Raw genomic sequence first — 22,487 nt, forward strand, 5'->3', positions numbered from 1 at the left:
TGTGTAATATTTGTCTCGGGACTAAAAAAATGATTGCAGATATGAGTATTTGGTCGTTTTTTACTGGTATGATTAAAGACAGCCCGGTATATTCAAAACGCCATTGGTATATATATTCCAGAAAGAAACACGAGGGAGAAAAGAGAAGGTGTGTGTGTGTGTGAGAGAGAGAGAGAGAGAGAGAGAGAAAAGCAAGGAGATAGAGGCTCTTTTATTTACAAGAAACCTCTTGTTTTCATCCCAACTGATATCGCTTAGTCTGGCTTGGACGTCAACACAGGCAACAGACCTTGATCCCGTGCCTCTTTCTCCACCTCCAGGATGAGTTCAAGGGTGGCCTCTTCATTGAGATCGATACCTCGTATCCTCTTCATTTCGTTAACGTAGTCCCTAACTGTGCGGCCAGTGGATAGTAGCATGTCACAGGGAAGGTTAGACCGGCTGGTCTCGATGCCTTCCCGTTCTTGATTGGCCCCGCATTCTACTACTTCATCGCAGCCGGGTGTCGTGGGCTGTGTGTCAAGATTGTTGCTTGACGAAGAAGAAGAGGAGGAAGGTGATTGTGGTGTATGTGCGTTGGGGGCATGCGATGATAATGTGTGATGAGTAGGGTATGATGGTGCGGGAGGTAAAGCACCAGAGACAGGAGGAGGTACGTGAAGACTACCGTATACTGGTACAGCCGGCGACCAGCTATACAATAAAGGAGGCCCATACGCGGCAGGCAGGCTGGGCGGTATGGCCATGGAGGGCATATATAGTGGTGGCGAGGTGTTTAGCCCAGCCCTTTCATCGTGATTCACCACCGACTCTCCACGGTTTCCTGCGATACTGTCAGACATGATGGTATTTGTAGAGTCAGCAAGGAAGACATACTGAGGCCATTTGCAGCCTCTATTCTCAGAGGACGATCTCTGAGGAAGATATTCTGGTGCTGCCCGATAGCTGCTTGAGCGTGGGACCTATCCTGTAAGCGAAGTTGGTTAGCTCTGAGTTTACTTTATAGTAAACAAATCGGTCGCTAGTGCAAAGGGCAGATTACTGTAAACTGCACCCAACCGCTATAAAGACCTGTCCTTCCTGCGCGAACCTGCGCCCAGCACACTCCAAACTGGGAGAAGAGCTGCTCCAGTTCGTGCTGGAGGATATTCGGACAGACGCCGCTGGAGAGACTAGACAGCGTTAGGATTCTAGGAATGAGGTATGCGTCATGAAGAGCTGTTCTTACTTTCCCACATGCACACAGGCATTCGTGGGGAGCCTTAACTGGGCGTTTTCTCCGGTAATCCAGGGGGAGCGTGGCTGATGTCCAGGAGAAGAGAAGGATGGATAAAACAGCTGAGGCTGGGGAGTTGAGGGATGGGGGGCGAAGAACGGCGCAGCCATGACGACTGTTGTACTACACCTTGAGACTATTATTAAGGTAGTATATGGGTTAAGGATCAATAAAGAGGCGAGTATATCTGGCTTATTGTAGAACAAGCAGAGAATAGATTGTTGGGAAATAGTCAGTGCGATAGAAGGTATTTTGATGAGTGTTAGATGGAGAGAGTGGTGAGGAAGGAAAGAGAAGAGGGAAGGCTGAGGAAATTGCCGTTTCCTCGCAGCGGTAGGCCAAAAGGCATCTTCCTGGCTGTGACGTTGAGACGAGGTTATGGATTATCTCAGAATCACAGAAAATACTGATGCAAGACTGTAGAATCCATTGGGCTCAACAAGATCTGAAGTCAAACGGCTTGAGGATAAGTATGTATTCAAACAAATAGCATATCTACCTGGCATGAGAAGACCTAGAGCTCTATTTTCGCTGTCTGACATGTCTGTGGCTTGCCAAATATAGCAAACTGGAATCATTCGTGATGATTGCCACATCACCAGAAGATGCCAGTATATCAAGAGAGCAGCAGGCTGTTCACTTGGGCGTGGTTTCCGCTCGGAAACAGGCCCAGAATAAAGCCATGATATACATCACTCTCTGATGACTTGTATAAGCTCCTAGAGACACCTTCACTGTTTAGTTCGAGTCCAACACAACCCATTATTGCATCCATCTCGTCGTTTGACTCAGCGTGCACTTCCATAACTACTATTGGCCAACAACCGATGTATGCGCTCGCAAGATGATTGGTGGGATACACGCATATCATGACAGCTGATATTCTCACCGCATTAAATTCTGCCAGCAGAATCAGACAACTGGCGAATCTATGCTGATGGGGAAAATTGCTGTTGGCCTACACATGACTAGTGCTTAGTTCTGTGTAGGTCAACAGCAATCATGCTGCTCAGGAAGACCGCGTCAAAGATATCCGCTATATTTAGTGGCTATTTCATAGACTAGAGCCTATTAGAGTGGATATACTGGTCATTCAATACCACACCCTAGCAATATTAGCTGCTTTCAAAGGGTCCCCTAAATGAGACAAAGTTAGCGACATACGACAAAACAAAAGAACACAGTAGATACCACTCTAATACTCACCTTCAGATTTGCGTCGTCAAGTCAGAGCCTATAGGCACACCAGGCTACCATAAACCACCGAAGACACATTTATATCTCCCCAGGCGGTGACCCCTCAACCACCGAGACCGGACAACTAAACCGGACAGCTTCTGCCTCAGGCCCGCACGGCCAGCGAAATTCCGACGTCATGAGCAGGTCCGAGAATCTCCTCGACGCATCGCCGCGGCACCTTTACACCTGCACCAACATCCCCCAATTGGCTTGAATTCTATCTACTCAAGCCAACATGTTCCCCACGGCCCGATGCCTAGCTGCAAAGCCATCCGGCTTCCTCAAACGCAGCGTTGAGGAATTCGGCCGTCTATCCCGAATCGGTGCGCTTCTCCCCATCTCCACTAACCAAACTAACAGATCGAGACCGATAAACTGATTGATTAAAACAAACTCCAGCTTGGAACAACGAAGCCCTCCACACCCCAACCAAGCCCTACGTCCTCCTCGACTTCGAAGATGAGTCGTCCGTCGCCGGCTGCAAGACCATGGCCGACCGCGTTGTCGGAGGTTACAGCACCGCCAGTCTAGACTACGTCCCTGCGGACCCAGCCACGAACAGTCCTGCACATGCGCGTTTCCATGGAAGTATCTCGACTAAGCTTCCCAAGAACTGGCGGGTTGAGCGGACAGGTACATCACCTCCTCCATATCCTTCTACCTTTATTCAGAATACTCAGACTAATATGCATGATGATACTAAAAATATAGGCTACGCCGCCTTCCGCAACCACGACCGCGGCTTCTGGCTCTTCGGCCGACTCTTCTGGGACGTCGATCCGTACACCTACCTCGCGCTGAGAGTAAAATCCGACGGCCGTCGATACACCGTCAACATCCAGACCGATTCCATCGTCGAGACCGATATCCACCAACACCGTCTCTACACGCGGCATCATCGCGTGCAGCCTTCCTTCTCTACCTCCGACGCGGACTCCTCTGATCTAGCGGACCGGTTGTACCCTAATGGTAGCATTCCCGCTGCTTTGTCTGATGTTCCGCCTGAGAGTATTGTCATGGGGAGTGGTAGTTCGAGTGCTACGACCTCTGGGGGGACGGGATGGGAGACGATCCTGTTGCCGTTTAACTCGTTTGTGCGCACGAATCATGGTATGGTGGTTGAGCCGCAGACGTCGATTATTCGGCAGCGGATTAAGAGTGTTGGTATTGGGTTGACGGATCGGGTGGAGGGCCCGTATGATTTGAGGATTCAGAAGGTTTGGGCGACGAATGGGATGAGTGAGGCGGAGATTGAGGAGGAGAGGAGGATTTGTGGGGCGGATGCGTTGCCGGTTGATGAGGGGGTGATGACGGGGTGGATGGGTGAGGTTGGGGCGAAGGAGCAGAAGGAGGTTCAGGGTCAGAGGGAGAGTGTGAAAGAGGGAGGAGAGCCTAAGGCGAAGGGGTTGAAGGGGTTGAAGGATGAGTGGGAGGCGTAGGTGCGGATGCAGGAAAGTAGTAACTAACTTGATACCATATCTAGATTGTACAAAACAGTAATTTAACCTTTCTAGTGCCTAACTAGTCTACCATTTCCCTTTTCATGACATTTTGTTTCAACTCATACAAAGTCCATAACAGAACTGATAGTTAATTTAGTTACCACCGGTAATTTTCTCCCACGCCTCCTTATACTTCTCACTAGTCTTCTCCGCAATCTCATCGCTCATCCGGACACCCTCCTTACCCTTCAACCCCTCCTTGACCAACCAATCGCGGAGGAACTGCTTATCGAAACTGGCCTGTCCCCGTCCAATCTCATAGGAATCCTTAGGCCAGAACCGCGACGAATCCGGCGTCAACACCTCATCAGCAAGCACCACCTCACCAGTCTCCTCATCAACACCGAACTCGAACTTGGTGTCAGCGATGATGACACCGCGGGAGAGCGCGTACTCGTGGGCGATCTTGTACAGCTGAACAGACAGGGAAGCGACAATAGCGGCGTATTTCTCTCCGATGATCTCAACAGCTATACCAACAATTAGCCTTCATCTCTCCCACCAAACAATAGTAAATAAATGTGGGGTGGGTATACCCTTATCCGGATGAATATTCTCATCATGCTCACCCAGCTCGGCCTTCGTACTCGGGGTATAGATAGGTCCATCGGGGAACGCCTCACTCTCCCTCAACCCGGCCTTGACAGGAAGACCATGCACCGTGCCGTGAGTCTGGTACTCCTTCCACGCGGAGCCGGTGATGTAACCGCGCACGATAGCCTCAATGGGCAGGATGCGGAGCTTGCGGACCTGCATACTGCGGTTCTGGAGGACGGGGCGCAGCGACTCGGGGATTTGCGGGGGCAGGTCGAGGGTCAGGAAGTGCGTGCGGAGGGTGGGGAGGGCGGTGGTGAGCACTTCGAACCATTTGCGGGTGCAGAGGGTAAGGAGGATGCCTTTGTTGGGGATGCCCTGTTTGAATTATGATTAGTATTGGTTCATGTGTATTGGGGAGTAGGAGACTGGGTATATGTAGGTGGTATAGGGTAAAGTACATTTTCCATAATCACATCGTAGGCGGAGATGCGGTCGGTCGCGATGAAGAGGAGGGTTTTGTCGTCGATCTCGTACAGATCGCGCACCTTGCCGCGCGCGATGAGGGGCAGGGCGCCCTGGAGGTCGGTTTGGGTGTATGCGGTGGCCATTGTTTGAGGTGGATTGGAGACAATGGGTGTATGAGAGGGGCGTGGATACAGAAGAAGTTTGAAAGGAATGAAGGCTAGAGAAAGTTAGTAGTTTGGAGGTTAGTTTGGGGACGCAATGGAGGGGTTCGTGGGGGAGTCATACTTTGGACGCCCGCAATTGGTGGGTTGATAAGAGCCAGCGGGGTTTTGTGCCTGAGGCAGGAATACATTTGATATAGTTGCAGTTGTAAATAGAGTCATGGAAAGTAGATGTATCGATAGTGATTATCTTGTTCATAGCAAATTCATTCTCATCTACTTATCCTTATTGAACCAGCTGTAATGTTACAATCACACCTCTCGTGTAGCCTCTCGTCCCCGGATATAGCTCTCGCGCTCAGCAGCCCAGTCCGGATCCACCACCGACAGCGCAACTGCTTCCGTGCCAGAAACATACACATCAGGGTCAATAGTACGAACCTTGGCATTTTTATGTAGGCGCAAGCCATCCTCCTCCACCAGTCCTTCAGTCTCAAACCTTTCTAACATCTCCGATTCCTCCGGATCCGCGATATCCTTCAATAACTGCCAGAACTGATCATCCGTCGTGCTCCACAGCACCTTCTCGTGGATCCGTTCTTCGTGAACAAGATTCCCGATCAACTGTCCAGTTCCTCTATACATCTCGACATGTGTCGGGTTAGACCACACCTCCCGGTCCGCAACTAGATACGCCCTCGCAAGGTCTAGTGCCGCCTTCTGATCCCTGAGCACAAGCATCCGATTCGGAGAAACTGCATCAGGGAACGCTTTCAAGCTTGCGACGACCCGGTGCGCATCACTCAGCTGGAGTATCCCAAACGCAACCATATCCCGCAGGGCGTAATCCAGTCGGTCTGCGCAGAGATGTGGTGCCGCCATCTCGACAAGCGGGTACTGCTCTTCATCCAAGACAGTCTGCGGAACACCATGTTTGGTCAGGATCTTGGGAATCTGCGTCGTACGAATATACCGTGCTTTATGGACTTCGTGGTAACTCTCCTCGCCCGGTTTTGAAAGCGCCCAGTCGACCACATGGCTGAGCACGGTGTGGCTAATGTCGTGCAAAAGAGCGGTTACCTGTTCTTCGACGCTCCCCCCGGCGATGCGGACGAGCAGGAATGCCCCAACGGAATGCTCGAAGCGCGTGATCTTGACTTGCTTGGGTAGGAGGCCGAGGTGTCCGGTTACACCATGTTGACAGATTCCAATCAGTCGACGGAGATCGGTAGATTGAAGCAGGTCGACCAGGATGGGCTCGGTAATGGAGTGGTCGCCATAGAGAGAGTCGCGGATGATGATGGTGCCGGATGCGGGGGACTCGTGAGTCTGGAAGTGACCCGCCTTTAGTGCGGGGGCCATTTGTTGTCGGTGCCTCCGCAGATAGTCAAGGGGTTCGGTTTGGGCGAAGATGCTTCGATAAAGCTATGTAGGGGCTGAGCTTGATCTTTTGCTTGTGCTTGTATCGCTGACTTTTTCCTGGGAGGAGAAACCGTTGCAGCGCGTTTGTTTACGGGAAGCTGAGGGGGAAACAATGACCGGGAAAAGTACCAGTGAATTTCATCTCTCCCGGTCACATGGCCGGCAGCTGATGATCCCGACTGACTTGCTTTTATTTATTTCAGCGATGGAAAGTTCCGTCTTGCTATATTGATCGCTCGCGAGGCGCTTCTTGCTGCGTCATGATCATGAGGCATAGAGTCTCGACGCAAGGGAGAGCAACTTATGTCGGCTATGCAATCGTTGAGATCAGGGCAACGTGCAGCTGATCAGCTGCTTTAAATCCCTAGTCGTTTACTTTGGTTTATTCCCAGTATCATATTTTAATGCTATACTACAGTACTGAGTCTATCTACTGTGGGGAGATACATCATTGTTGATTGTTTCCACAACTCCTTTGCAGTCTGATGAGCATAAATGAGTTGTCAGGTATATGATATCTGTGGTAACTAATAAATGCTCTACTAATTCGGATAGTCCAATTTGTGACAAGCGCAGAAGAATGGAAGAATTTTTGACCACATAAGAAAGGCCGACAATTTTCACTGTAAGAGGTGTGTCCAAGGACAAAGGGGCGAAAGATTACACTTTTGTTAATACTTCTTCGACCATCAGAGAAGACTTTGTTAGTTGTGGATCTCCAATTGCACTCGTGCGTTGAACTTCTTATTGCCACAGGCCGTTGATTGCGGCTTGAGGTATGTTTCCATGCGCATGTATATCATGTCCAAGGCTCATTAATAGGAGTAAACTAGAAATAGTAAGCTTCTTTCATCCATCATATTAAAATGTACGTCTCTGTTTCTTTTTTTTCTCCGCTTTCCATTTCCTTCGAAGTTATAAAGACAAAATTCGTGGTAGTATCTGGGAAGGAGAATTATGTAGAGTCAGCGCGTTTCACAGAATCCACTGCAGGGATTAAGATGCGCCGAGCCACCCAAAATTAGCGCAGACAAGAAGATAAGGAGGGCACAGACAACGACACACCAAAACTCTAAACCTTCGTAAGCGCCGTAGGGATTGATAAAATTGGATACCCACGCTCTGTACACCGTATAATGTTAAATGGAGAAGCTTCCTGGCACTGACTTTGCAGCCCCAGTAGCACGAGCGGCCCTGACGTGGACAAACCAGGATCATGAGATGGAAACGCAGCCTCAAAGGACTGTGCTAGGATCAATCCTGCGAAAATACGCACCATTCAAGCCTCAAATTTCTGCTCTCAGATATAGGACAAGCGCTTGGACGAAACAGCAACGTAAGATGCTTTTAAGGCCGGGCGCCCGCCCTGCGGTGTACAGCAGGATGTAAATACTGTTAACCGTCTCACTCAGGTACTAAAAGGCAATAACAGTTCCTGTTGTTTCTTGTCGCCCTAGAAGCTGACGTGTTTGCGACATATGTCATTACTTCTATTTTGTTTGATTGAGCTTCCTGAGCAAACTTTCATTATATTGACCAAAGATTTGTTCAGTAGAAGCCTAAGGCGTCTTCCCTGTCAACCACAATTTAGCACAGTTTCCACCCAGAAGAACTGAGCCAAACTGCCGCACTATTTGCCAATTTTGTATGGACAGCCGGATAACTACCGTCGTGCACTAAGAACCAGCGTCTCCAATCGTGGATCATGCGATGGTGGGACCAATCTTGGTGATGGACAAGCATTCCCATTCCCATGTCTGGGCAATCATGGAACGACGCTAGAACTATGTTCTGCAACACTTAAGATCGATAGTATATTGTTAGGAATCTGGACCGTGATGTGCGTATCTCTCCAAATGGAAGACGGTACCTGGTCCCATCAGCTATGCAGCAAGCTGGTCGAGCTTTTCTAAGAGGGCAGTATCAGGCTTCGAGTCACATTGGCCAAGGTAGGCAGGACGACTCTGATACTTCTGTCTCGGGGCTACTGACACATTCTGATTTTTGAGACGAAACTGACAGCATACCTAGATGCCAACTGACGCACAAAGTGTGTCTGTTTCATCATGAAAACATCTTGGAAGACGACAGTTGGGGTACTAACAATTATTAATGGCTACGGACAATGATCTCATTCCAGAGTCTGCGACTTTGCGCAGCAATGGTGTCGTGAAAATGGAAGACCGGGAGTGCCACTGTATTAAACGAAGATCGACAGCATATTATAGGTCGATTGATCTGTACAGCGCTTCAGACCCTGGAATATGTACGTGAGGTGGGATCAATCACAATGGGATGTGTGAGATGTGTTTGACTCAAAGCATCTTGAAAGCAAATGACGCCTGTCGAGCGCCAATGGTAGTACTCTTGCGGACAGAACCATCCCGGAACTAAAGGAGACCGGACGTTTGAACCCGTTCTCCACCTCTTTAAAGAAGAGCCCAATGATAAAGAATGTCTTTAACAACTCTCCCATACCATAGGATAATGTTTATTATCTGAAGGATACAGACTGACGAAAGTGATCGCAGGAGAAAGTACTAAGTTAGGTCTGCAGCTTTACCTACAGAAAGAATTATGCTTGATGAGATATACTGGTCCTCGGGATGGCAACGACAAAATTACCCGTCGAATTTAGTGTCGAAGTGCTAACCGCTAGACTAAAAGCAGGACTACTTTCAGCCATTCAAGAGATTATAGCAAACATACTAGTCGCTGTGGTCATTAGCTATTATAGCGTGGGTCAGATTTGGCTGGCCGACGTTTAGCCGCCCAGTTCGGAGTTCATGGCTACTCGCTGCAATGTCTTACATTTCGCGCTGCCCTAAGGCTGCTAGTATGAACAGCCAAGGGTGGGATCATCTCTGGTGAAAGATCCTCTTTTAGACAACTGAACCTTTCGCTATACATCTATCACCATAGCTGCTGCGAGCTGGCGCAAATCTACATATTACAGCCATCAGATCACAAGCTTTGCAATTTTTCCGACGATATACAAGAATATGACCTCAAAATATTCCAAATTTGTTCGCGCCCTGTTGATAGCGATATTAATGCTAGCCATGCTCGCGATATCATTGCGACATCTAAGCGCCTCAATCTCTCTGCAAGAAAGTCAACTTGATCATCTGCCCGAGAAGCAGATAAATTGGTCACGATTTGCATACACACAATACGCAACGGATAGATCTTACTTGTGTAACTCAGTCATGATATTCGAGGCCATCCATCGGCTTGGAAGCAAAGCTGATCTCGAGTTGATGTACCCATCTAATTTTCTCGTGTCTGAGAAAGATGACTCACCAGAAGCTCATTTACTACGTTTTGCAAGAGATAAATACGCAGTTAAACTCAAGCCAATGGAGGTGATATACAAGGGCGGGGGAGGTGGTAAGTCGCTTGATGTCACTGCTGCAATACGTCGAACTAAAAGTGGGCGCAGAAACGTGGTCAAGGAGCTACACGAAGCTTCTCACTTTCAATCAAACAGAATACGACAGAGTCCTTCACTTAGACTCTGACGCCACTCTCCTACAGGTTCGTCTGTTAAGCGTGGTTTCCATTGTAACAACAGATATATGAAGACAATGGACGAGCTATTTCTGCTCCCATCGGCTCCGGTCGCTATGCCACTGGCATACTGGTTCCACCAAGAAGACAAAGTTTTTACTTCCGCTCTAATGCTCATTCAACCGTCCACAGCAGAGTTCAGCCGTCTAACGGATGAGATATGGGATGGTGTTTCTGGTGGATATGACATGGACATTGTGAACAGGTTATATGGAGATACAGCACTTGTTATCCCGCATCGTCCTTATATGCTTCTGACGGGGGAATTTCGCTCCAAGGACCATGAAGCCTATCTAGGCAATGCAGACGAATCGTGGGATGCCGAGAAAGTCCTAGAAGCTGCCAAGTACCTCCATTTCTCGGACTGGCCTGTTCCCAAGGTATTTGAATCATAATATTGGCGTCCAACGGACTCAAACTTGGCTAAGCTAATCGAATTTTGCGATAGCCATGGATAACAGCCACTCAGCACGTGCTCGAAGAGACGCAGCCGCCTTGCGAAGTACAACTTGTCACCGGTCAACAAGATGATTGCCACATCCGACAGCTTTGGCTGGGGATGTACGAAGAATTTAGGTCCAGACGACAGGTAGGTTATATTTACCTATGGCTCCAAATTGTCAGTTATGGAGAAACTAACTATGGACAGAATATATGTGGCGTTGCTTTATCATGAAGGTTCTCCGTAACGGGTCGCCTTTTCGATCATTCCGCTTCAAGAGAGTAAGGATCGAGAGAATTACGTCTATTGTTGACAGCCGGAAGTTCTCAGTCTAAACCTAATATACCCCCAGGATCCCAAAAATGTATTCTCAACTGGTCAATCCACAAAGCTGTATACCTATGTATATTTTCATTATCACTTGCTTTCGAATCTCCACAGAACCAATGCCTTAAGTAAATTTGTTGTTCGCAGCATTCGTGGCCCATTTACATATGTAGTGCCAGTCCGTTATCTCCTGTGACTTCAAGTATTCCGATAGACCCATTGAGTATAATCTGCCAAGCCTACAATCAGTGATACTAGTTCAGAAATCACACTATCCCGTGCCGACTTGAAGTTTCCGACAGGGTGCTTAATAGCTCTTCTTAACTACTGTAAAGTCTGTCAAACATAACATATCATGTCAAGACCACTGCCCGAGTACTACAGCAAATTCCACAGTAGACACTATAATATATAGTATACATATCAACCATATATTCTCCGCTTCTTTGGACTATGAGGTACTCCACAGATCATGGACCCCTACAGCACAGGTGTGCCAATAATAGCAAATGATATGGGGATGTGACTTCATCTGTGATACATCGGCTGAGGGGCTCTGTAAGGCCATGGGCTATGCCGCTCTGCCAAAGTGTCCCTTTTGAGTAGAATAATTGGTCTTGTGTCCCTGGGTAGCTGTTAGGGTTGTGTAAAAATTCCCTTTAGGTGGAGAAAGCGCTTCTGAAATTTAGTATATTGATGGTGTGCCTAGTATCCACCAATGAAGTGGACACGGCATGCACGGTTGCTAAGTAGTACTAAGTATTAATGCGCACCTACGGAGGTATTCCAATCATTTGCACACCTGCCTGTGATGTGATTAGTACTAGGGGCCCACCTCCGCACCTGAGCCTTATGGGCGAAACTTAGATGAAAGACAGGCAGATATGAACCGAGCTAGCTATTGTTTCCCCACGAAAACTGCTCAAGTCGAGTTTTCTACTCTATTCATCTGGATAGCTAACCTTTCGGTAATTCTCCCCCATGACAACAGACACCAATATCACAACTGCTGGCCACCTGCAGGTGCTGCTGGATCCGGCTGTTACATCACAGGATAGTGTAGAGTAAGAAAACGCACATTAGGCTCAGTTCAGGAAATCTACTTACTTTTAGATCTAGCATTATTCTCGTTCCAGGAATCGGAACAATCCCACCTAAGAATTGGCCGTTTGCCAACACAGATTGGCTCGCATCCCTACCAGGCTCCGGTGCTAAGGCAAACGTTCTCTCGTACGAATACTCCTCGCCGCTTGCAAGCAGAAATCCCTCGTGGGAGTCGATTCTGATGCTGGGTTATGACCTTCTCCAGAATTTAAGCGATTTTAGATCAGGCTCAGACCTAGATTCGGTAGGCTAAGCTGTCGTGGTTTTGCTTGCTTGGCGCGGTAGAAACGTGCTAATGTAGTACTTTCAATAGACCACAAAAAGCCAATATTATTGGTCTGTCACAGCTTAGGAGGCCTTATAGTCAAGCAGGCTTTGTGTGTTGCTAATAAGCAGATTACTCGGTACGGGTCGATTGTCAACGCTATAGCTGGCGTTATCTTCTTTAGCACTCCACACCGTTATGGCGATGGGGTTACAAGCTTAATGCGTTTTCGGGATATCTTGGAAGCAACAACAGGTAGAAAAATGAAGCTCTCGAAATCCAGTGTCGAGCAAGAAGGCGCTGTTTTGCTCGACCTCGCCGATAGGTTCGAGGGCATCTCCTTCCGGTCTCCGATATTATCGATTTATGAATTGAGACAAACGAAGAGCGGATCAATACCGCTACGCTGGAAATACCAGCAGGTCTGTTACAAAACTCTTATGGGGCTGCAGAAGCTTATTTAATCACAGTTGGTTGAACGTGAAGCTTGCTTAACTCATGCCCCTATGGAAACAGTCATTGGCCTCAATATCAACCACCACGAGATATGTCTTTTTACCAAGAGTGCCGGTAATGAGGGCATACCCGAGTTGGAGAAGTTTGTTCACGACACACTAAATGATGCCATGCTTCTTGTTGCCTTTCGACTTAAGGATCGTAGGTTGAGAAGCATTGAAAATTTGTGTCTTATGCTAATGCTCCAAGAGGGCTAGCAAGATGTAACGATGAGCAATACTCGACCACAATGAGCGGCCCGTAACCAAGAGGCAAGCTGCGTGTTTACATTAACACTGGTTTTAACACTGACAGAGCCCCTTTGCATGAAAGCGATCTTTGCATGAAAGCGATGTAGACAAACGGTAGTAGTAGCCCTGTTATTTATGAAGTCGGGTAGAATAGAAAAGAAAGTAGATGGGGATAAAAAAAAAAAAAAACAAAAACATACAACAGAAGGGATTCGCTGGTGGTCACCCACCCAACTACTAACCTCCCGGCGTGTGGCTTAAGTACGGCTGAGCGGACGGGAAGCCCTGTTTTCCACACCCTGTGGTCGTATGTACTTGTTATTAGATTTCTTTTGTATATATCCTACACTTCACTATTCTTTTCCCTCTTTCCCTTCACGCTTTTCCTCCACGGTTCTGTTTATGCCTGCCGTCTGCGCGAGGATTGGTCTGGCCAACTGCATCCCAAAAAACCAAAACAGCCAGTATCAACCACTCTGCCCATTGCTCCTGAATCACTCGTGTTGTACACTCCCAACACAATCCATTCCCACTGGGTTCCACCTGGCTGCTTGGCCTTTGCGAACTGCAGCCCGCGTGGTGGCTGCAACTATCATAGCCTCCTCCTGGTGGGGCCAGGCTATGTATAACAACCTCTAACCACCATGAGTCGCTATCTCACCCCTTCCAAGGTTGCCCTCCTTTGTCTCATCTCCATCTATACTGAAGGTGTTGTTCCCAACTCCTCCGCCATTCATGTCCTCTCGTATCTGGTAACCTGTCTCAGCCCCTTGGAAAGAGAACAATCCATTTCCCCATCGGGAGATCAGACAACGCAATGCTCCGTCTCCATCACTGACCTGAAGGATAAACTAACGGGCCACCCGTCCTCCATCCCTGGCCGTACAATCTGGGACCTTTTTCTGAAAAAGATCTGGTCCCTCGATTGCTGCGATGCGTTGGAAGTCTTCTTCGCTGATATCTCGGCTATTCTAGCCAAGACTAGAGAAGAACAAATCCGCGATCGAGATGCGGGCCTTGCACCGGAGACGGGCTGTATGCGCCTGTCTCGGAGCTCTCCCTTGGGTGTGTTTGTCAGACGTTCCCAGCTAGAATTCACTAGACTGCAATTCCATGACTCCGTCAAGCTCTGGAGGGGGTTTGTCAAGTATCGACTGCCAACGTATCATGTATGGGCGCGGAAGAATCCATCTCTCGAGCAGGCACCTGTGGATATCAATCTGCTAAACCTTGGATTGGATACAACGGATTCCCTTGCGCAGGTCGCCTACGGCAGTATCGAGGATGACTCGGAGGATGAGCAGTACGTCAGCACAAAGGATGTCGAGCGGCTCCTAGAATTCCAAATAAGCGAGCTACAGAGTAATGAGCCCCCTCTACATGCCCGCATATTAAATACTGACTCTTGTTCAGGTCTGGGGGGAAGAGTGCCGGATGGCATGAAAGCACAATTAGAACGCATCATCACGTCCGGTGTGACTGTTCCTAATCTGGTGCACTATCTGAGGTATGCCGTTGGCTAATTGATCTGCGACACCTCGGGATGCTGGCTGACTCTCTAGGTTCCTTGATGCCTGGAGGGCAGGAGATTATCCGTCGTCATTTGACAACCTGCACCGTTACTTCGACTGCACTATGCACAGTCGCGATCGAAGCTCCTATCAATACGCGTTGCTGAATCTTGCCATCTTGCAGGCGGATTTTGGATGTTATGGCGAGGCCGTCTCTGCCATGCAGGAGGCTGTTTCCATTGCTCGAGAATCCCACGATATGAACTGCTTAAATTTTTGTATGAGTTGGTTGTATCACTTCGGTAAGGCTTTTCCAGAGCACATGAGAGACGTTCAGAATACAGGAATGTTGGGCAACGAGAAAGAAGGCCTTGCATTTCTCAAGGCCAAGGCAAAAGAGACAGAGATGTGGAGTCTACTGAGTACGACTTTATTGAGCGAAGCGAAGCTGGAGATGCGTAATGTAAGTCTTCCCATGTCGACCAACCTCATGTATTCCTAAACATAACATCTTCCAGGGAGAAAGTCTGGCCTCGTCTATCGAGAACATAATTCGAGCCTCACACCTCAACGTTACAAAGAACCTGGCGAACTCGGTAGGCCCGCAGCTTCTACTACAAGCTGCACTTTATTCAAGAATTGGTACGCATCCATATCATGTCATTGTATAAACTCCTCCTAAGACCCTTATTGCAGGCATCACACATCTAGCATGGCTGAGCGGCGAGACCTTTCGGGAATGCTACGCAAACAAAGCACCGTTTGAAGACCATCTCAAGAGCACGTTTCGTAGCTGTCAACTAGTATGTCAAACGTCCTTTTCAGCGAACAACATCACTGACCGTCCAAAGCTAGCACAGCAGGGCCGCTACACAGAGGTATCGGCCCGAATGAACCAGATCTCCCCAGACAAGCTTCGATCGCTCAAAACATATCAATATTGGACATTCTTCTCTGGTATCCTCCAGCTGCAACAGCAGATATACCGGTAGGTTCCTGGCACTCAATTGCGTGACAATCCACTCACAGCATCTAGCGACAACCGAGTTGCAGCCGAACACCTTCTTGCTCAACTGCAAGCCATCCAACTCCCTGACAATGACATTACCCTTCTTCTTTCCATCCTCACGATCGACCTCCGTATTCGACAAGGCCACTACGGCGGCGCGCTCGAACTGGTTGAAAAAGCCGCGCAAGCTATCCAGCAAGACAACTTTGACATTTTCACGCAAGTCAAACTCCTCTGTCTCAAGGCTTCCATCCTCCAGAAGACAGGCCATCCACAACGCGGCTTCTCCCTTGCCATGAGAGCCGCCAGTATCGCGCACCGCTCGCGTCTCCTTCCCAGCCTCTGGGAATCCATCTGCGTGCTGGCAGGCGTCCTTCTGAGCATGCGCGAGTTCGATGCCGTGTCTGAGCTGATGGAGAGCATCATGCCGCAAATTCTCGAAACGGGTGACTGTAGCTTGGCTGCACAGGCCCACTCGCTTCTTGTGGACGCGAATATGGGGATCGCGGGGTCTCTCTGGAGTGAGGGACAGACGAATTCGGTTCTGCGGAAGGAACATGTCACTCGCGCTTTGGGATACCTCGACTGTGCATATGAGCAATATGAGGAGATTGAAGATATCAGGGGCCAATGTGAAATGGTGGCCAAGAAAGCCACTGTTATGCATTTAACGGGCGATCCGGTCCTCGCAAATGACTATGCGGCGAAGTACTTGGACTTGAAGAGACAAGCAAGGATAGACTTTGGGGAGGCTTGATTGAATCACGCACTGATGTCAATTGTATGTTTAAAATATTGCAAAATGACAGGGGAAACAACAAATCTACCAACAAAGTCTTTGGCGTCGGCCTCTGCGCCAATTTACTCCTGTAATACGGGTAGAAGAAATACCCAAGAAAGCCAATACGACCGTTACTGGTCATTAGAAAACAACGAGGCAGCACAACAAAAGAAAAATGGCTTAGCAGTATTGTATGGTGCGCTATCTCAAATCCACCCACGAGAGCCTTGGCCTCGTTATTCTCACTTCCGCGTATTTTGTCAGTAAATATACATGTCTTTTGATTTGCCCCTCCCGTCAACAGTCAGAATCAATCAAAAAAGACGCTGTACTCCCAAGATCGACAGCGGCCACTTAGGTAGCCTTGTCCTTGTTGTGGTAGTTGACGTCGGAGTTCCAGCTGTGAGTTTGTTAGTAGGCATGGTTATGTATGACTATCGAGTTGTACGCGACGCTGGACGGTTCGGGTGTAAGGAACTTACAAGATGGTCTGGAAAAAAAAAGATAACATCGTCAGCAACCAAATTAACATTGATAAAAATATACAAGTTCTGGTACGCACCTTGTCACCGTCTCCCCAGGGGAAGTTCTTCACACGGATGTTCTGGTAGGGGTACTCAGTACGCTCCTCGAGCGGGGGCATGTGCGCCCAGTGCTCCCAGTGCTCGTTCCAGAGGTTGTAAGAGTTGATTCCTCCGGCAATCAGAATAGGAATGACGGCGCTGCGAGGAAATAAATGGTTACTAGAAGTTCAATTGAGGTAGTAATAAGCTAGTTCCACATACTAGATGGAGAGCTTGCGCCACAGGTCTGAAGTAGGAAGACCAGCCATTGAGTTAGCACAACCACACCCTTGAAAAACCACGACATCAATTGATCTAGATACGCACCACTGGTAGCAGCAGCATGGTGCTTGACGGCCTCTCTCTCGCGGTTGAATTCGTTGTCGGCGGCCCAAGAGGGAAGCTTGGAGTCGGAGCTGTTGAGACGGCGCTGGACGGTGGAGCGGACCGGAGCAGCACGCAGCTGCTGGGCAGCGCGCTGAGACAGACGAAGGGCGTTACGCTGAGGGAACATGGCTGGAGGTGGATGGTGTGGAGGAGTGACGTTGGAGAGATGGGACGACGTCTTTGACGGTGGGATTATCCCGGACGTCGGCCCTTCCGGCTTAACGAAACAAAAGCCGTTTAGCGTCCCCGTGATTCGCTGGCTCCCCAGCAGGCTTATGTCAGCAACGGGCTCAGATCGCGTGATGTCACGTTCACGGGGATGGAGTGGCTAGTTGTGGTCACGTGCCATATGCACCGCTCGTTAACCTTTGTCCCGTGACTATACGTGCCTCTGGCTGTCTATGTCTCTCTGGATGTGGACTGCCTGAGGCACATGTTATTGCTGCCTTCGGCGGTTCAGCGTTGCCTCGTCGCCTCCCTTCTTTTCCGGCCTGCATTGGCGAGGTAAATCATTGCTTTGTAACTACTACTACACCTCTGTTGATGTGAATCATCGGTGTCGGTGTGAACTATCAAGTTGGTAGCTTTACATGAGTGGCGGGCTTTTATCTATCAATTTTCGTTGAATGGGATACTCTGGTAACTCCTGGGCGGACATGTGTGATTGGCATCCATAGTGCCGGAATGGGGTTTCGAATTACAACATGGAACGGTATGTTTCCCGGGCCCTAACCCCTGCCATAAGGGTGCTAACAGTGCTCAGTCAACGGGATTCGGTATGTGATGCTGTCTAGTGCATGCTGGAATAGCATTGCTGATCAACTAATGCAGAAATCCCTTTTCTTATGAGCCATGGAGAGGCAAGCGGACGTTCGATGTGTGCTTTCCATCATTCCTTCTACAAGCAGTAGACTGACTCTAGAAAGGCCATGTTTGATATCCTCGAGGCCGATATTGTCGTCTTTCAGGAAACAAAAATCCAGCGCAAAGACTTGCGCGATGACATGGTCCTAGTGCCTGGTTGGGATTGTTATTTTAGTCTGCCTAGAGTCAAGAAAGGTATGTACGATATGTCTGTGAATGAATGCTTGACTGACTAACAACCATAGGCTATTCTGGTGTCGTGATCTACACACGCAATTCTACATGTACCCCCATTCGCGCTGAGGAAGGTCTTTCGGGGATGTTATGTCCCCCGAACTCGTCGGTGCCCTTTCGGGAACTTCCAGAGAATCAGCAGATCGGTGGCTATCCAACCATCGAGCAATTGTCGCAGTTTGATGTTGATGCAGCCACGCTAGACTCCGAGGGACGTTGCGTCATTCTCGAGTTTCCCGCCTTTGTCCTGCTGGGCATCTATTCACCGGCCAATAGGGATGAGAGCCGCGACTCATTCCGCCGCAATTTTATCGACCTGATGGACGCGCGGATCCGTAACCTAGTAGCTATGGGAAAGAGGGTGTTTGTGACGGGGGACTTGAATATCTCGCGGGGAGAGATCGATGCAGCTCATGCGGGGGAGGCTATCCGAAAAGGGACATTGACAGAAGACGAGTTCGTATCCACTCATGCTCGACGTGTGTTCAATCAGTTGCTATCCGACGGGAAGGTGATTGGGGAACGGGAAGAAGGAAGAGAACAGCCTGTTCTGCATGACATCTGTCGCTCTTTTCATCCGGACCGCAAGGGAATGTACACCTGCTGGGAGCAGCGAATCAATGCTCGCCCGGGAAATTATGGCTCAAGAATTGACTATGTCTTGTGTAGCTTGGATATGCAAGACTGGTTCTGCGATTCAAACATACAAGAAGGACTTATGGTAGTCTAGTCTTCCCTGACCCAGAAGAGAGCTTGCTAATCATGACTGCGCAGGGCTCTGACCATTGTCCTGTGTATGCGACGTTCAGAGAAACCGTACATCTTGAAGGGAAGCAACTTAACATCCGGGACATCATGAACCCTCCTGGAATGTTCGAAAATGGTGAGCGTCGACAAGAGTATACGGCGAAGTGTTTACTACCGACTTCGGGCCGCTTGATACCGGAGTTTGACAAACGAAGGAGCATCAAGGACATGTTCACGCGCAGACCCAATAACGCCCCCCAGAGCTCCCCAACTAGTACCCCTACGCTTTCCCGTGCGAATTCGGATCGTGGAGAATCGAAAGTCGTCATCGGAAAGCCCTCAACTGAAGCAGTCGCCGACCACGCCATTCCGAAGAACGATCCCCAGCCCAAGGGAATAGTCCGTAAACGGTCCGAGAAGGGCGACTCCCCTGTGAAACGTTCCAAATCAGTAGCTGGCTTAGCACCCACGCCGGCGGTTACTGGACAGAGAACGCTCAAGGGATTCTTCAAGCCGAAGAGTTCCCCAGCCATACAGAGCCGTGATCAACCAACGACCGACCCTGAAATATGTGCCATGCCGCAACCTGCATCCCCATCCAAGATGATTTCTTCGGCAGAGTCACAGGCAATAGACAAGGAGCAAGTTGCGGCGGCCGTGACCACAGACTCCACAAAGGAAACCAAACCACCGGTGTCAACGACATCAGACACCCCGACTGATGATGACACATTCGTCGACCCAATTGCGAGCAAGGAAGATTGGTCGAAGCTATTTACCAAAAAGCGCGCGCCCCTATGCGAAAGTCACCAGGAGCCATGCATTAGTTTGACAACCAAAAAGCCTGGCATCAACTGTGGGCGATCCTTTTGGATTTGTCCTCGGCCTCTCGGACCCAGTGGCAACAAGGAGAAAGGTACACAATGGCGCTGTCCGACATTTATTTGGGCAAGTGATAGGAATTCTTCGATGTCATAATTAGCCACAGCAACAAAAGAAACAAAACCACAGGTTATGTTTTGTATTTCATCGTAAGGTAGTCATTGCTGTCTGTACCAACACAACGCGCGTCTGATGTAATAGACGCCGCGCAATTTACGTAGTCAGAACTTCAGCTTACAGCCCACACTCTGTTGATTCCTTGGCTAATATCATACTCGCATTGCACCCATAGCTACTTAATGAGTAATGACAAAAAGTCTCGGCTGAGTATCTTGTGCCTCGTAGCAACAAGCCTCGCCAACTCATAGGACCCCTTCGTCTACCCACAACTGCAGTAAGAGACTTTCTTAGATGGATTCCTGTCTGCTTGCCTGCTTCGTATCAATATAGCAACTGAATACCTCTCGTCTTCAGTCTAACCAGTGAATAATGCTGCTCAAAACATTTCTGGTCCCCTCGAGACAGGCCTAGATCAAGTCTCCCATAATACCGTTTATTTGTGGGTCCAGACATTTCTTAATGAAGTAACACTCAACCAGCCCCCGGCATTTCTATGTCTCTCCAGCCTGACAGCTTACTCGTCAATTCACAGGTGCTGCAGATCTTGCCCAATTTTCAATACTACTAGAATATTGCCATAATACGGGCCTTAAGTGGTGAGTTACAGAAATGCAGGGGGTGGGTGCTTAATTGTTGGCCCTAATTCTCATGTTCGCTCTCTGTGTAAGCTGACAGTGTGTGCTAGTGCTACGCACACTATCAAAGATGCATATATTATTCGGCTTCTTGGATAAACCCGTACTATCTGATAGACTTGTCTAAATATGTTGTCATTGCGAAACGTACATGCTCCTTAAATAAATATAGATATGGTTCCATCGCCGCCTGCTTTTATTTTATCAGAGGATGAAATAACCGAAAATAAGGTACCTAGTAGAGCTTGGTGACATGATTCTAGGCCAGGTACATAGGGGTATAGTGTGGACGCGACAATTTCATATAAAGGACCTGCCGTGTCCTCTAATTTTCGAGCTCGCCGTTGAAGACCGTATAATAGATATAGAAAATGGAAAAAACAAAGGCGGAAAGTGAAAACATGCTTTCCCCTTTCAATAAAGATCGGAAATAAATTCTGAGAAGTTGACAGTTTCGCCAAGATGTCGGTCTGTTAAGTTGACATGGGCCGATGGAGAGGCATACACTCCTGTCCCTTTTCCGATGTCTGTATGAACCTGCCCGATCAACGAACCCAATGTCTCCGTGTCTAACTGGAAGTGATCGGCCGATAACAGTGGTAGTTCGCTTGGCATTATGTCGCCGCATATCAATTCGCTGGGGTAAATCTCTGGCATATTGTATTCTGTAAAGATATTCATCGTCCCTTCAATTCCCATATCGTTTATCGGCCCATATGTGTCGATTGACGGACTTGTTGATATGGTGCTGGCCGTCGTGAGATCTGGAGACTTGTTCTCTACAGTCTGTTTGGAATTTCGGCGAGATGATGTTCGACGTTTCTTTTCCGATGGTTTACGTGGTGTGTATTGGTAGTCGGGATGAGCTTCTGCATGCTTCCGCTTCAAATCATCGGCCAGGGCTCTGAACTCGACCCTGATATCCTCGGATTCTGCCTTCCACTGTTTCCCTAGAATAACAGCTGGGGAAATTAGTCGATTATCCAACGTATGCACAGTAGTGGAAACTCACAAATCTCGTTATTTGAAAGATTCGGGTGAGCCTCCTTGAGCTTAGGATGATGATGTTGGCGGTACAGGATAAATGCATTTGGCGGACGAGGAACCTTAGCAGCCTTAACAGTCACAGAAGGCCGCTCATGCTTCTTCATATGAGCTGTGATTGATTCGCATGACACCTCATGGGATGCTACAGATATTGCTGTGCCTGAAAACGCTGGAGTACGCATGACACGAACAGCGTTGATTGACTCATCGGCAAAAGCCACAACTGAAGCACCTATGAGAGCACTAATACCATATATGAGCACATAATTGATCAATTGTGGCTATAGCTGTCTTACCCAAGGCGAGTCTTGATCTTGTTAACATTGGTCTGGCCGATCATGTCGATGACATTTATTGGAAGTAGAACTTCATTATTCGTGGATCCAAGATGGCGCAAAGCATCCTGCCAAAGTAGCTCTGTAAGCTTGTCGCTGGACTCGGTAGTTGGCTTCAATGCTTGAGGCATAGAAGTCATCTTGGCATTTGATATAAAGGCAAAGGAAGACTCAAGGTATGAACAGCTTAATCATGATCTTGAGCAGCGGTTATAGAGTCATGGGAGCAACTATGGGAAAGCATCAGAGATTTCAAGCATAGAAGTAACTCAGAGACAGTTTTGAATTATAAGATTCTCTCTGTATTAAAAGGTGC

At 48.5% G+C, this 22,487-nt stretch overlaps 10 protein-coding genes across 10 annotated transcripts; 5 read left to right on the forward strand and 5 right to left on the reverse strand.

The window, feature by feature from the left end:
- Positions 1 to 233: 233 nt before the first annotated feature.
- Positions 234 to 1,386, reverse strand: BO87DRAFT_439270 (uncharacterized protein; the record flags this gene model as incomplete). The annotated part of the gene is made up of 4 exons (XM_025627923.1): positions 234 to 823; positions 877 to 967; positions 1,043 to 1,172; positions 1,229 to 1,386. 4 exons carry the CDS (start codon positions 1,384 to 1,386, stop codon positions 255 to 257), a joined length of 948 nt encoding a protein of 315 aa, XP_025478553.1. The 3' UTR covers positions 234 to 254.
- Positions 1,387 to 2,661: 1,275 nt separating this feature from the next.
- On the forward strand, positions 2,662 to 4,012 carry BO87DRAFT_377684 (CIA30 family protein). The gene is made up of 3 exons (XM_025623614.1): positions 2,662 to 2,838; positions 2,915 to 3,148; positions 3,227 to 4,012. The coding sequence occupies exons 1-3, from the start codon at positions 2,751 to 2,753 to the stop codon at positions 3,952 to 3,954; spliced, it is 1,050 nt and encodes a 349-aa protein (XP_025478554.1). The 5' UTR covers positions 2,662 to 2,750; the 3' UTR covers positions 3,955 to 4,012.
- BO87DRAFT_361525 (phosphoribosylaminoimidazolesuccinocarboxamide synthase) lies at positions 3,997 to 5,265 on the reverse strand. Its single transcript, XM_025621592.1, has 3 exons — positions 5,013 to 5,265; positions 4,554 to 4,929; positions 3,997 to 4,487 (listed from the first exon to the last, which is right to left on the reverse strand). Exons 1-3 carry the CDS (start codon positions 5,160 to 5,162, stop codon positions 4,111 to 4,113), a joined length of 903 nt encoding a protein of 300 aa, XP_025478555.1. The 5' UTR covers positions 5,163 to 5,265; the 3' UTR covers positions 3,997 to 4,110.
- A 165-nt stretch (positions 5,266 to 5,430) lies between these two features.
- Positions 5,431 to 6,689, reverse strand: BO87DRAFT_377686 (metal dependent phosphohydrolase). The gene has a single exon (XM_025623615.1). The coding sequence runs from the start codon at positions 6,540 to 6,542 to the stop codon at positions 5,493 to 5,495; it is 1,050 nt and encodes a 349-aa protein (XP_025478556.1). The 5' UTR covers positions 6,543 to 6,689; the 3' UTR covers positions 5,431 to 5,492.
- A 3,122-nt stretch (positions 6,690 to 9,811) lies between these two features.
- On the forward strand, positions 9,812 to 10,956 carry BO87DRAFT_416927 (glucose N-acetyltransferase; the record flags this gene model as incomplete). The annotated part of the gene is made up of 5 exons (XM_025626778.1): positions 9,812 to 9,992; positions 10,045 to 10,139; positions 10,187 to 10,552; positions 10,621 to 10,761; positions 10,822 to 10,956. 5 exons carry the CDS (start codon positions 9,812 to 9,814, stop codon positions 10,846 to 10,848), a joined length of 810 nt encoding a protein of 269 aa, XP_025478557.1. The 3' UTR covers positions 10,849 to 10,956.
- A 966-nt stretch (positions 10,957 to 11,922) lies between these two features.
- Positions 11,923 to 13,070, forward strand: BO87DRAFT_387824 (esterase/lipase family protein; the record flags this gene model as incomplete). Its single annotated transcript, XM_025624833.1, has 5 exons — positions 11,923 to 12,005; positions 12,061 to 12,289; positions 12,370 to 12,732; positions 12,781 to 12,967; positions 13,024 to 13,070. 5 exons carry the CDS (start codon positions 11,923 to 11,925, stop codon positions 13,068 to 13,070), a joined length of 909 nt encoding a protein of 302 aa, XP_025478558.1.
- A 423-nt stretch (positions 13,071 to 13,493) lies between these two features.
- On the forward strand, positions 13,494 to 16,447 carry BO87DRAFT_460112 (putative anaphase-promoting complex subunit Apc5). Its single transcript, XM_025628996.1, has 7 exons — positions 13,494 to 14,418; positions 14,470 to 14,563; positions 14,619 to 15,030; positions 15,086 to 15,209; positions 15,264 to 15,370; positions 15,419 to 15,555; positions 15,604 to 16,447. Exons 1-7 carry the CDS (start codon positions 13,701 to 13,703, stop codon positions 16,331 to 16,333), a joined length of 2,322 nt encoding a protein of 773 aa, XP_025478559.1. The 5' UTR covers positions 13,494 to 13,700; the 3' UTR covers positions 16,334 to 16,447.
- On the reverse strand, positions 16,437 to 17,508 carry BO87DRAFT_92772 (cytochrome c oxidase subunit VIa). The gene is made up of 5 exons (XM_025629675.1): positions 17,248 to 17,508; positions 17,143 to 17,167; positions 16,920 to 17,079; positions 16,840 to 16,847; positions 16,437 to 16,757 (listed from the first exon to the last, which is right to left on the reverse strand). Exons 1-5 carry the CDS (start codon positions 17,432 to 17,434, stop codon positions 16,712 to 16,714), a joined length of 426 nt encoding a protein of 141 aa, XP_025478560.1. The 5' UTR covers positions 17,435 to 17,508; the 3' UTR covers positions 16,437 to 16,711.
- Positions 17,509 to 17,767: 259 nt separating this feature from the next.
- BO87DRAFT_416930 (DNA-(apurinic or apyrimidinic site) lyase APN2) lies at positions 17,768 to 20,153 on the forward strand. The gene is made up of 6 exons (XM_025626779.1): positions 17,768 to 18,019; positions 18,071 to 18,083; positions 18,139 to 18,184; positions 18,234 to 18,366; positions 18,417 to 19,126; positions 19,180 to 20,153. The coding sequence occupies exons 1-6, from the start codon at positions 17,992 to 17,994 to the stop codon at positions 20,128 to 20,130; spliced, it is 1,881 nt and encodes a 626-aa protein (XP_025478561.1). The 5' UTR covers positions 17,768 to 17,991; the 3' UTR covers positions 20,131 to 20,153.
- Positions 20,154 to 21,203: 1,050 nt separating this feature from the next.
- On the reverse strand, positions 21,204 to 22,311 carry BO87DRAFT_439294 (HMG-box domain-containing protein; the record flags this gene model as incomplete). Its single annotated transcript, XM_025627924.1, has 3 exons — positions 21,204 to 21,751; positions 21,802 to 22,079; positions 22,133 to 22,311. 3 exons carry the CDS (start codon positions 22,309 to 22,311, stop codon positions 21,204 to 21,206), a joined length of 1,005 nt encoding a protein of 334 aa, XP_025478562.1.
- Positions 22,312 to 22,487: the final 176 nt, after the last annotated feature.

Source organism: Aspergillus neoniger, assembly GCF_003184625.1.
Source record: "Aspergillus neoniger CBS 115656 unplaced genomic scaffold BO87scaffold_21, whole genome shotgun sequence".
Taxonomy (NCBI): domain Eukaryota; kingdom Fungi; phylum Ascomycota; class Eurotiomycetes; order Eurotiales; family Aspergillaceae; genus Aspergillus; species Aspergillus neoniger.

Coding starts and splice junctions, on each gene's coding strand:
- BO87DRAFT_361525 (XM_025621592.1), bottom strand. CDS start 5,162: ATGGCCACCGCATACACCCAAACCGACCTCCAGGGCGCCCTGCCCCTC. Junction 4,930..5,012: donor ACGATGTGATTATGGAAAAT/GTACTTTACCCT, acceptor TAATTCAAACAG/GGCATCCCCAACAAAGGCAT. Junction 4,488..4,553: donor GAATATTCATCCGGATAAGG/GTATACCCACCC, acceptor TTGTTGGTATAG/CTGTTGAGATCATCGGAGAG.
- BO87DRAFT_377686 (XM_025623615.1), bottom strand. CDS start 6,542: ATGGCCCCCGCACTAAAGGCGGGTCACTTCCAGACTCACGAGTCCCCC.
- BO87DRAFT_92772 (XM_025629675.1), bottom strand. CDS start 17,434: ATGTTCCCTCAGCGTAACGCCCTTCGTCTGTCTCAGCGCGCTGCCCAG. Junction 17,168..17,247: donor CCATGCTGCTGCTACCAGTG/GTGCGTATCTAG, acceptor TTCCTACTTCAG/ACCTGTGGCGCAAGCTCTCC. Junction 17,080..17,142: donor TGGCGCAAGCTCTCCATCTA/GTATGTGGAACT, acceptor ATTTCCTCGCAG/CGCCGTCATTCCTATTCTGA.
- BO87DRAFT_460112 (XM_025628996.1), top strand. CDS start 13,701: ATGAGTCGCTATCTCACCCCTTCCAAGGTTGCCCTCCTTTGTCTCATC. Junction 14,564..14,618: donor AATCTGGTGCACTATCTGAG/GTATGCCGTTGG, acceptor CTGACTCTCTAG/GTTCCTTGATGCCTGGAGGG. Junction 15,371..15,418: donor CGTTTCGTAGCTGTCAACTA/GTATGTCAAACG, acceptor GACCGTCCAAAG/CTAGCACAGCAGGGCCGCTA.
- BO87DRAFT_416930 (XM_025626779.1), top strand. CDS start 17,992: ATGGGGTTTCGAATTACAACATGGAACG. Junction 18,367..18,416: donor TCTGCCTAGAGTCAAGAAAG/GTATGTACGATA, acceptor TAACAACCATAG/GCTATTCTGGTGTCGTGATC. Junction 19,127..19,179: donor ACATACAAGAAGGACTTATG/GTAGTCTAGTCT, acceptor ATGACTGCGCAG/GGCTCTGACCATTGTCCTGT.
- BO87DRAFT_377684 (XM_025623614.1), top strand. CDS start 2,751: ATGTTCCCCACGGCCCGATGCCTAGCTGCAAAGCCATCCGGCTTCCTC. Junction 2,839..2,914: donor CGGCCGTCTATCCCGAATCG/GTGCGCTTCTCC, acceptor AACAAACTCCAG/CTTGGAACAACGAAGCCCTC. Junction 3,149..3,226: donor CTGGCGGGTTGAGCGGACAG/GTACATCACCTC, acceptor CTAAAAATATAG/GCTACGCCGCCTTCCGCAAC.